At 33.9% G+C, this 12876-nt stretch overlaps 1 protein-coding gene across 6 annotated transcripts in view; it reads right to left on the bottom strand.

The window, feature by feature from the left end:
- Positions 1-12876, bottom strand: part of AOPEP (aminopeptidase O (putative)) — a 200943-nt gene that overhangs the window by 104906 nt on the left and 83161 nt on the right. For all 6 annotated transcript variants that reach the window (XR_015742201.1, XM_026703889.2, XM_087926808.1 and 3 more), the window contains exons 8-10: positions 10143-10245; positions 9182-9289; positions 3374-3417 (exon numbers count right to left, since the gene is read on the bottom strand). Coding sequence is in view for 5 of the 6 variants with exons in the window: in XM_026703889.2 (XP_026559674.2) it covers positions 3374-3417; positions 9182-9289; positions 10143-10245 (255 nt within the window). In the remaining variant the exon portion in view is untranslated. The remainder of the gene's footprint in view (positions 1-3373; positions 3418-9181; positions 9290-10142; positions 10246-12876) is intronic.

Here is a 12876-nt window from a genome sequence, read left to right as displayed (position 1 = left end):
TCTGAATTTTGATCATGGGTTTGCTGCAGTGGTCATAAGTGTGAAAAACAGTCACAAGTGACTTTTTCCAGTGCCGTTGTAGCTTTGAACAGTCACTAAATGAATGGTTCTAAGTCAAGGACTGCCTATAATCTGAATTAACTACATTTAATTGAATCTATATTTTTCATTCAATTACATTACATTTTGTTTTAGTCAGGTCCTGCTTACTCTTTATTAGAGTGCAGCATCCATTATTGAAAGCCAAATGCTGCTCCTAATTCCTGACACAATATCCTGCACCATTGTCCAAATTTGTGCTGGGATTCAGGCCTTAAGATATTTCAATAAAATTAGTAGGATAGCTTAACTACATAATTGATAAAAGTAGGATCCCTTCATTACTTTGTTATGGAATGAGTGTTACGTTACTGCTATTCATAGCAAATTTTGAACTAGCCCCCTCTGAGCTAGTTTCACAGTATATCAATTTTTAGGGCTATTGTACACCACAGGCACGTAACTTGAAAACTGTCTTTTAAAATCAGGATCAAAACAATGGCATTTTAGAAATTTAGGTTCAAGTCCGACAGCGTTTATTATGAGCAGATGTGAGTTGAATCAAATGCTATCTCATGCCATAAAAAATTGTGCTGCTTAAAAGGTGTATGGCACCTTTTAAGCCCCTCCCCCCCCAAAGCTAATTCCCTGTACAAATTGTATAGAAAAAAAATGTTTTTAAATCCAATAGAAAGTTGAGCAACTAATATTATCTGTTGTGTATTTGATTTATTTTTCATCACATTTCAGGCAGCTTTATTCATTTTGGTTGCCATTTCTTATTGTCTCATCCATTTGGGTGATCTTCAGTTACATTCACTTTTCCAAGTCTGCTCTGATTAAATTGGAGAATTAGTCTGCTTTCTGAGACCACAGCCTTGGAATTTTCCATTCAAATGAAATGGTTCTTTCTCGTATTGTACAACTTCCTTAAAGCAACGTTTCATTTGGATTAGATGAAGAATCCAAATTTTCTCAGTAATTTAAATAGGGGCTGACATTCTCTAAACGTTACCAATTCCCCTTTCTCTATTCCCCAGATTGTAACTTTTTACAGCCTCCTTGTGTCCAGCTGGGCAGCATTTGACTATTTACTTAAGGGTCAGGCATATTAACTCTCAGAAAGATCGGACAAATGGCCACTTAAAAATTAACCAGACCACATTGTCTCAGATCTCCATTACTTCAGCTTTTCATGTGATTATTTTTAGAATCTTTTAACCCTATACTATTATGTCCTGAAGGTTTATATTTATCTGCATAACAAATAGAAACCAATCCCTTTATCAGTTCCAAGAATCAATCGGGTTAGGACAATAGAGGTTTAATTTGTTTCTTCCTTTAATTATTTTTATTTGAAAAAATCAAGTGTGATGTTAACCCCAATAATATTCTATTATTTAGGAATAATAGAAAAATATTTATTATATAACAATTGCAAACTCTAGATATCCCTTTAATATATAAACCAATATTAGAGTACTTCATGTCAAATGAAGACATAAAAATTATTTAATGTGCTTCCACGTTAAAGGTTCTCATGGTGTAAAAGTATTATTGTGGACTAGACGTTACATTACAAAATAGAAAGCTATTACTGGGAAACACAATGCTAAACTACGTATTTTGGAAAAAAAGTTTGGCATACTGTGAAAGTTTGGCAATATTGTGAAGTATTTAAAAATGGTCACAAATGACTGCTTAAAATAAGAAACTGGGAATGGCTGGCATGAAGAAAAACATATTTCAAAGCTATAATATTAAAGCTATAATATTAAAGCAAGTGAATACATATGTTAATTGAATCCCAAAAATGTTGCTTATGCTCACATAAGCATTTTGTGTTTCATTTAATCAAGAGACACCTCCATCATAACCTAAAGTGCTTCTAAAGTATCATTTCATTTCAAAAGAAAACTCTTGTGTGATATAACAAGTATTTTTATGATGGGGAGAAGTAATAGAACAAGGTCTAAAATTCTTTCAGGTCAAAGAAATATTGTATATAATTAAATCCAAATTAACACATTTAATTTTACAAGTATAAAGCTCAACTCTTTTCTTAACTTTGTGTTAAGAATTAAAACTTATATTGTAATTAGTGGAAAAAACATAATTGCCAAAAATATAAGTGTAGATGAGAGTATACTTTATATGAATAAGATCTATTATTTTTGGCACCACACTTTATCTTCTCATTATTCATAATTCTGGCAGCATACTATATGTCTGGCCATAAAATAAATAGAACTGAAATCTTGCCTTTCTTTCTGAAGGGAAAATAAATATAATTTCAACTACTTTTACTGGAAATTAAAATATTCTTGGCATATTCTTAAACAGCCAATAGCTTCCTAGTTTTAGTAAAATCTTAATTGATAAATTTAGAAGGGAAAGAGTTAAGTTTATACAGAGATCCAAAATACAACTGACTGAAACAAATTAATTTCACCAAGAAAAACAGAAATACCTTTTTTTTAACAAGAAAGACAAATCCATTAAAAACTTCCACAATACTGTTCAAGCACATCATTAGTGGAAATAAAATTGATGCCATAACTGAGCACAATGTGTTTTCATAATTTACTATACAAAAACCAAGCCATAAAAATGCTCTTTTAATACAAAGTAAATGACAAAGCTTTGCAACTAAAGACAGAAAAATCAGAGGGCAGACACTGAAAACAAAGCAAGGCCAAAAAAGAATTGGGAACTATCCCAAGTGCTAGTTAGGAAAAAAAAATATATGTGGAAGCCCAATAGGTTCCAGGAAATTCTTTTGTCAAGAATATTAATGTCCTTCAACCAAAATGTTTTACCAGGTAAGCAGAACAGTTCTGACAAAGGTTTGTTTTTGGTTTTTTTGGTAATGCATGGGCTTTCACATTGTTTTTCTTACTGGAACTTGGGACACTCTTTTCCCTTTTTCATTTTTTGGAAATGAAAAGATAGGGCTGATCACAAACACAATCTACTTGTGTATGCGAGTGAGATCATTTGTTTCAACTGAATTTAGAACTGTTTTGGAATTTAAAAACCTAAACTCTGATCTCATGATGGGACCTGGAGCTCCTTTCTATGATTTTCCTTTCCCCATATTTTAATTCTCTTATAATAAAAGATATACCACCTTATAATTTAAACAGATAGCTATGAAACACTCCAATTCAACATCTTTCATAACTATGGTACTACTTTCTTAAGTGTTTTTGGCATATAAGATTATCTTAAGATATTCGCTGCAGAGATGCAACTTTAATACATTCCTGGAAAATTTACACACAAGGTTTTCATAAATAAAAAAATCTGAATCATGATGTTTAGACTCACATACCCTTTTAATTGGGGGAAATCTTCTAATAATAAATGAAGAAATTCCTGGATAAAAATAATAAAATTCTGTTATTGTTAAAAACAAGCACGCATAGCTACATTTTATAACTATTAATTTGACATTGAGCATTCATAAAAGGTAGATGTGCTTATGAAATTCTAAGCCACATATAAAAAAAGCAGATATAAGAAATGTCAAGTTTTAACAAGTATCTTCTTCAAATACAAGGCAGTACATTATATTTCCATACATTCTCATAATCAATTTAACATAATCACAAATACTACAGTACACTGAATGGCAATAAAAGAGAAGATTGAATGTAAATATAACTACCCATGTTTCCCTGAAAATAAGACTGGGCCTTATATTAATTTTTGCTCCGAAAGATGCATTAGGTCTTATTTTCAGCGGAAATGGGGACTAAATGCTTTCATTTGGCTGACAGTCTTAACAGGGCCTTATTTTTGAGGTAGAGCTTATATTTTGAGCATCCTGAAAAGTCATGCTAGGGCTTATTTTCCAGTTGGGTTGTGGAAACGGTATATGTATGGCTAGATAAACCATATGTTTCTCTGTTTATATATATAAATTAAAGGTATAGTTATATTTTTATATGTGACATTTAATCTCCTGTTTGTGATCTTTAGGTGTAAACTTGCGTACAACTTATTTGGTAATTTCAATATCATTCAAAGACAATAACCATAGGTCCAGGATAAACCCAACAAATGCAGAAACATGAACAAAAATATTATATATGTATATGAAGAGACAAAAACATATCCCATTATGAGGTGTACAAATGCTCAGATCAAGGGAATGCCGAATGACTATTGAAAAAGGGAAGACATGAGAAAAGGGGTAGAAAGAGTGGAGTATCTTACAGAAGTTAAAAAAAACCTTGCAGAACTTCATTCCACAGGATAACACAAGAAAATGGAAGATTCCATTATATTATGTAAGCTATATTTTAGAAGTTGAAGAGTTAATATTTTAACAAAAGAAAATAAGCTGCCCGTTGAGATATTAAAGTTGTGTAACTGGGTTACAAATGGCATCTTTTTCACTTTCGTAATACAAAATACAGAGATGCAGTTGAGGATTCCAAAAGACTGGGGTAGAGCTCCCCTGATTATTTTTATTATTAAGAAAAGCATGCTTCTGTCTGCATAGTTCTTTGTATCTGTAGCCTAACTGTACTTTTGGCTATGTAAAGATGTCACAATATTTTAGACAGTAGTACAACATTTTCCAATTATTATTCAACTGGATTATTATTCAACTGTATTATAATTAGTTTTAAATGTGTTAATCCATTTTGAAGTAAATCAATCAAGTACTGCTGACTGTAAATAAATAGATATAAATAATGTAAATGTTTTATGTCTGTAAAATCAATCAACACAATTACACAATTACATTAATTCTTAATTCACATTTTAATGCCCAAGATACACTAGTAGTATACACAGTGTTATTTATTTTTTACAGACTGTTGGAGAAACTAAAAACTGGAATATAATCAAAGGCTCTCCAAACTAACCATATATTTTAAAATGAAATACAAATGCAATTATATCATAGAGTAATTTTTTTCCTGATAGATGTTTGAATTATTGAAAAACATATTTTAAAAATCCAAGGGATGTGGATATGGATATATATATAAAGTATGTGGCTAGTTTCAGAATCCTAATACGTTTTCAGGCTTATAAATATGTCTTCTGAAATATCATTATAAAAACTCCATGCTACTAGAAAAGTACTTTATAAGAGCACAGAAACCAGATTTTAAAACATGATAAAACATGTATTTTAAACACGTACCAATGACATTAGGTATGAATTAGCTAATATACAAATTTAGCAGCTCAATGTTACATTTATTTCTTTATTTGACCAGATGTTATAATAAACAGATTAAACTCAGCAAAGGTATCCATTTTTCATCACCAAATTAAACATCAGCCTTAATTACACAAGTGGAATCAGCACTTCAAATTCATTTCTATTTATTTAAACTTACCAGCACTCCATCTATAACACAAATTTCATCAAAAAAATATTATTCAGTGGATTCTCTAGAAGAAACCAGAATGAACTCATTTTTAAACAAAAAAAAAATCCCTTCCTAAAGTTCCAGACTTATTTTCTACTCAGCTAAAATAAACAAAACTACTATTAAAAATATAACTGAGCTTGAAGTCAAAATGAAGTGGAGAAAAGCAAACTGATTAATGCTTCACATGTGAAGTCATTTCCTTGCACCTGTGGCTCAAATCTAGGAAAAATACTACAAATGCTGCTAGAAACAAGACTAGTATTCAGAATGCGAGAATTATTTATTCTTTCATTATTATACTGTCGTCTTCGTGATCTTAACTGGTAGGAATTCAACCTGATTTTTTTAAACACTAAAACATTGCAATACTTTTATTTATTCATATTTATTTAAAAATCATACTCCTATTTAGATATGAACCCTGTAACTTGCTGAAGATTTCAGATAATTCTTGCTGCTCTGTAGCGCAAAGAAGGAATGAATTCAAATCTAATCATCAAGTCACTGAAAATCCTGACATGGATTCCTACCAACTTATTTATATAGTCATAGTGCACTTTAGCTAAAAAATAAAACGAAAACAAACTTGTCCATTTGTATGATGTAACTGCCCCACCCTTTGCAGTGCCTAGCTGCCAAAAATAGTATTATTAAAAGAGCTGCCGGGGGCCATAAAATGGTTACCTGCTCCTGATCTCCCCTTACAACAGAACATATCTCAAGATGAATGAAAAAATTGCAGTCTCTCTAGCACAGAAACAGATCCATTGCGTGTGCACAAAAATCTACGCCTGTGTAAACATATTGTCTGAAAACACCATGAATCAAAGCTTAACTTGCAACCTTTTGGAGTACAATTAGATGAGTGTTAGGATGAAAGATAGGGAAATGTTGTTTTCCTCACTCTTACGAGATTTTGTTCCATTGTTTGTTGTGACATGAACATGTGGGATCTAGGACTTCAAAACCGTATGCCACAAGCCCAATTTCCTAGTAAGGAGAATGCTGAATTGCAGACTCTTGAGTAAGAAAATATTCTTACCACATCTAAATAACTAAAAAAATTATTTGATATTAGCTTTAAAAATCTAATTGGTAAACATTTGCCTCTAGGATAACAATGAAATGTTTCATATGGTAAGAGAGCAGCTGGGGAATTTATAAACCAGATTTCACAGCAGGCTGCTAAGCAAAAAGAAAATGACCAGCAGATTAGCATCTCCATTGTAACATGATCTTACTACAATGACTAATAGCCTTATGAGCTGAGATCCTCCAATGTTTTGCAATATTTATGTAATTTGCTAACCAAATTGATTTAATATCAGGCTGGCAGAGCTAAGTGAAACAAATTGAAATCTCTTACCTCTTCAATACTGTTCACATAAAGAAATAATGCATGGTGTTAGCTAGTGTATAGTTAGATTGCGGTACTACACTTTTCTCATTTGCAACTGATTCTTATTTGGCAACATATAAACACATTTAACTGTCCAAGATTTACTGTTAAGAAAATATATTTGTGGCTGAGGCATAAAATAAACAGAGCACTGTTGTCATTATAATGTTGATCAAGCCATGTTCAGAAAAATTGTTGAATGATTCCAGAGAAGATTTTTATTTTGCAATCATTATAAGTTTTGAGTGATAATGTAAACCCTGATTTGTAGGTCTCCAATTCTTTTCTCTAGGGAGAAATCTCACTTGCCTACTAGAAAAAAATCTAGTAACAAGTGGAAGGACAGAATAACTGCATATAGCAGAAGTCTTGGAGCTCTCTGAGATTGGTTGTTTGCTTGCGGACATTTCATTACCCAACCAGGTAATATCATCACTGCTAATAAGCATGGTGTTTGCTTCCTGTTCATAGATGTAGTCCTTGAATTACAACCATTCATTTAGTGACTATTTGAAGATATACCGATACTGCAAAAAGTGATTATGACAATTTTTTTATACTTACAAAGTCAATGGGGAAGCCAGTGTCACTTAAAAATATGATATTAACTTAATAATTGCAGTGATTCATTTAACAACTGTGGCAAGAAAGGTCATAAAATGGGGCAAAACTCACTTAATAACTGCCTTGCTTAGCTACAAAAATTTGGATCTCAACTGTGGTCATAAGTACACAATTGCTTGTCCTACCAGCTTTGGTGGGGGTGTAGATTCCTCCTTGGTGGTTCCTTGATTAGGGCATTGTTGTCTGTCTGATTGTCTGTCTGGCACTGATCCCTGTGATCACTAAGTCTAGGATGCTGGAGCTATGTGTTGTAATCTTTTGGTTTTCCTCCCTAATTTTTTATTGTCTTTTTTAAATGGTGCGCAAAATGTGGTTTACAGATAGTCTCACTTATTGACTGCCTTGTTTAGCAACTGCTCAAAATCGCGATAGTGTAAAAGAAAACAGCCTCTGCAATCAATCCTTACATTTATAGCCATTGGAGCACCTTATGGTCTGGTAATCGCCATTTCTGAGTTCACTGGCTTCCAACAAGTAGAATTAATGTAGAAAGCAGTTTGCAGTTATGTGAAATCTCATTTAATGATCCCACTGATCCATTTAACAACAAAGTGGAAGTGACATTGCAATTCTGGAATGGTTACATGATTTTTCACTTAATGACTGTGGCACTTAGCATTTGAATTGTTGGTCCCAATTAGGTGTCAGTAAGTAAGGACTGTTTGTATATCTATGTGTCTATTGTGGCTGATTTGTCGGAATGCCAGAATTTCTTTCTCTAGCATTTTTGGATTTGGCTTGGTCTACATACTGCTTTTGACAAGTAGTTACAATCCTTTCATTTGGTAGCTCCATTTCTACATGTACACAATACTATCAAAAATAGTTATTAGTTTGACTAGCCATAATTTTAAGCTATATTATTGATTATATAAGAAAGGTTCAAACACACACATCAAAAGGTCATTCTATTATGTCCTATTTCCAAACATCAAATTAAAGAAAATACTTTTTTGAAAATACTCTTGGCTTATATTTCTGGTTGACTGTTAAACCCTAATTTCAATGATTGTATCTTTAAAAAAATGTTTTCGCAATTTCCCATTTAGTCTTACCCAGTTTGGAACTGTATTTTAGAATCCCCATTACCATTCTACTACAATATCATAATATATAGAAGAGCAAGAATATGGGAGATAGAAACTGAAATTCCAAAATTTTTACCTTAGCCCATTTCCATGAATGGCATGAGAGGTTAGTTAGATCAGGGGTGTAAAACTCAAGGCCCAGGGACCAGATCTGGCCCACGGGGCTGCCCTGGAAACAGTGAAGGACCAGTCTGTGGTGCCTCTGCCAGCAAAAATGGAGCTCAGAAGAGCTGCCCGTGACTGTCCCAAGTTCCATTTTCATTGGCAGAGGGCTGCAGGAGGCCATCGCAGCCAATAAAGGAACTTGGGAACCAGTTTTCGCTTGCAGAGCACTTGAGCCCCCACTGGTGCCCCCAACACGAATGAAGTTGAATTGGCCATGCCCACCCTGGGCCCCGGAGGTCAAACAAATCCCTCATGTGGCCCTCAATGAAATCAAGTTTGACACCCGAGTTAGATATTATAATAAGACCTTTCCAAATTTTGTCATATTATTTTAATATTTTTATAAACTGAAGTCTCATGCTGCTCACCCTGCTCTGTTTGCATAATGCTATCTCAGAAGATCACATACATACTATTTAGTTTTCTGATATTCTTGGCCTTCACCAAGAAAAAGTGCAGAAATATACCTGAGAGAGTATCAGTTGTCCATGGAATGCTTGAACGTATTTTCTTAAAAAAGCAAAATATGCAGCTTCTCCAATTTTTTCTGTGAAAGTCCGAAGCAAGAAGTAACCCTGGAAGAAATCAAGACAGGACAGTTCTCTGCTTCAGATCTGCTCTGAACTTAGCAAAATGACTAACAAAATATCAGCATACAGTCATTATCTTGTATGGTATTTAGTTGGATCTGGCCAATAAATAATGGCAATGGAAACTTACAATCTACCACTTCTGATTTCTTTATTTTATTTATTGTTTGGGGTTTTAGGCTGTTTATTGATAACTGGTTAACAAAAATAATCAGTGAAATATTTCTAAACTATTCTTATCAAGAGCAGTTAGATAATTATGCAGGTAGTCCTCAGCTTATGATCATAATTGGGACCAGATTTCCATTGCTAAACAAGATGGCTGTTAAGTGAATCTGGCTTCCCTATTGACTTTGCCAGCCAGGAAGGTCATAAATTGCAATCACATGATCCCGGGATGCTGCAACTGTCATAAATGAATGTCAGTTGCCAAATTTTGATGACATCAAAATGTAACCCCAGGTCCAAGTAACACATGCTGCTAGCCTCCTTCTATGATTCATAGAGTCCACAGAAACGTTTTCTAGAACTCTGTTTTCTGAGCAGCCAATCTTCTTGGTTGTTTCCAAGGATCACTGTACAGGAAATTGCAGGATTGCATTATGTATTGAATGGAATGGTTTTTTTGCATGGAAGTATGAGTCCATCCCACTCTCTAAGCTTTAGAAAAATTCTGAAGGTATATGGTGCAGATATATACACCTGCATTTCTGAATGCATTCTGCCAAATCACAAAATTTGAACAGGTTCATATTAGATATTTTGGGGCTTTGAAAATGTAACATCAGCAGGTTAAATTTCTGTGCATAAACATTTGGTTTCAACAAGGCATTCTGACCTTTAGGTAATGAACCTGCATGAAGATTTTTTCAGCATTGAGGCCATGTTTGACTACAGAAGAACCAAATTCAACTACTTTCCCCGTTTTCTCTTTGTTTGGCCTAAAAGGGTATAAAACAGTAATATCATTTTAGACAAAGTAACAAAAATATATTTACTATTTCATAAAATTTCATTATCAAAGCACCTGATTAAAAACAGGAACAGCATAATATTTGATTCACGGACTCGGTTCTGAAACTTCTGTTCAATTAAACTTTCTTTGTGGAAAAGTTGTGCAATGATACAATTTTCTACTGTTATATTGTATGCGTGGCTAAATAAACAGCTGACACTGAACCGATAGCCCAAGTTAAGCTGGTGTGAAGCTACATAACTCTTCTCCCAGACATTATATCATGTCACATGGCATTCTGCTAAGATATGTTATACAGACAGGATCATCACATCATAGCAAAGGGAAATGAGGAGAGATGGAAACATTCACCATGAGAGGAAAAAATCCAGCTACACATTTTGATTGCTTTTATCCAAACTTCATTTTAGCAGCTCATAAGGCTGTACATATCAAATAAAAACATCTTTCATCTATGTTTACCACAGGGATCCCCAAACTTGGCAACGTTAAGACTTGTGGACTTCAACTCCTAGAATTCTGGGAGTTGAAGTCCACAAGTCTTAACGTTGCCAAGTTTGAAGACCACCGGTCTACCATGTTTAAAATGTGCCAGGTTTTCCCTCATTTTTTTTTCTATTTTGTAATTTCTTCCTTTAAAAAACAATGACATGCTAGGTTTTGGTCTCCAAATTTTCATTCAGGAGGTCTGCAATATCCTCTACCAGTTCTGATTGATAAGATTCTTCATCAATTAATGGTCACTCCCTATAGCTCTGCCAGAAATGCATTCATTTACATAATTTTTATACTAGCCGTATCATTAAATTATTCTGTTTAGAACAATTTAAACACAGAGACCTTGTTCCACTACAGTTCAAATGACAATGTGCTATAGTGAAGCATTTATATAAGTTCTCTTGAAAGCTGGTTTCTATACAGGTAGTCCTCAACTTATAAACATTTGTTTAGTGACCAACGTTACAATGGCACTGAGAAAATAACTTATGACCATTTTTCAAATGACCATTAGGTATCCCCATGGTCAGGTGATCAAAATTCAGACACTTGGCAAATGGCATGTATTTATGACAGTTGTAGTGTCTCAAATTCATGGCATCACCTTTTGCAACCTTCTGACAAATACATCACTTGCTGTTTTGCAAACAAAAAGCTAGCAGCAATCCATTATTTTGGGGGGTTATGTTTATTGGCCAATAAATTACACCAAATTATTTTAGCTTATCTCATTGTCTTTTGATCCTGGGAGTTGCTCCAATTCCTTTATCTACTTTAATTCTTCTTTCTGTACAGTTTCCAGCATAAATAGCAGCAGAATGTTGGTTTTATGTTACATCTTTGACATTCATATGGCAATATATCACATGTTTTAATAGTTGAAAAATGCTAATAAAATTGAACTTATTTAAAAAGCTGCAGTAAATGGCAGGTATGCTTCATCCTATTTCTCAAAGTAGCTAAAGCGTGGTTTTAAAAATTCTTTAATCACAAATTAAAATGTAATTGAACTGAAAGGGTATATAAAATCTACAAGGTCCAACTCCGTTCAGAAATGTGAACTGAAGCAACTGGCTGCCCATCTTCCAGAGTTAGTCCTCTATCACAACAATCCATACACACACACACACACACACACACACACACACACACACACACACAAACATGTATACATTGTAACAAAAGCAGCCACCACAAGGCCCCCTGTCAATCAACAACTGCATGGAGGCTAATGATAAGGCAGCCTCTTCCATCCACATCTATTATCAAATGGCAAACCACTCAAAATCACTCAAAACTAGGCATGCACGCCCCTAACTACCTCTATTCCAACCACAACTGACCTTAAATGCAAGCTACTCAATGCAAGAAGCCTTGTAAATAAAATACCTGAATTTCTCCTCTTACTAAATATGGCTAAATTCTACATTATATTTGTCTGTGAAACATGTCTCAACGCATCTCTCCCTGACTCCATTACCACAGTAAGAGACTATCATGTTTATCGATCAGGTCATGAAATCTATAGTGGAGGTGGTGTTGCTATCTTCTATAAAAAGTTCCTACATCTAAAAAACATCCAAGTTACCCAGGAGCTTGCTATCCCTGAGACCATCATCTGTGAACTGTCCTTAAATATCACATTTCGGTTCTTACTATGTTACAGAGCCCCTGATTATGACATCGAACATGCAAACAAGCTAAATATACTACTAACATGGGCAGCATCCTGCCCACACGCTTTTATCTTTCTTGATGACTTCAATCTACCTCATATTAACTGGACCCTTAACAAATGTACAAATAAATCCACACATACAACCTTCTACAATGCAGTAACAAATCTGGGACTAGAACAACTAGTAACCAACAACACTAGAATTAACAACTGCCTCGATCTCATCTTCTGCAATAGTTTGAATTCAATTTACGGAATACAAATTAAAGAACCGTTTTCCAACAGTGACCACAACATGATTGACTTTTGTCTCAACATAAGTCCACACAAAAATCATCACAACAATGGAATCCCCAATTATAACTTCAAAAAAGGCAACTATGATCTTATTAACAATGATCTATCATCCCTTCATTGGCA

The sequence above is a fragment of the Pseudonaja textilis genome, chromosome 2, assembly GCF_049901715.1.
Source record: "Pseudonaja textilis isolate UNSWEBS1 chromosome 2, rPseTex1.2, whole genome shotgun sequence".
Classification (NCBI taxonomy): Eukaryota; Metazoa; Chordata; class Lepidosauria; order Squamata; family Elapidae; genus Pseudonaja; species Pseudonaja textilis.
Note: the sequence above shows the minus strand (reverse complement) of the source record. Positions and strands in the feature narration are given on the sequence as shown.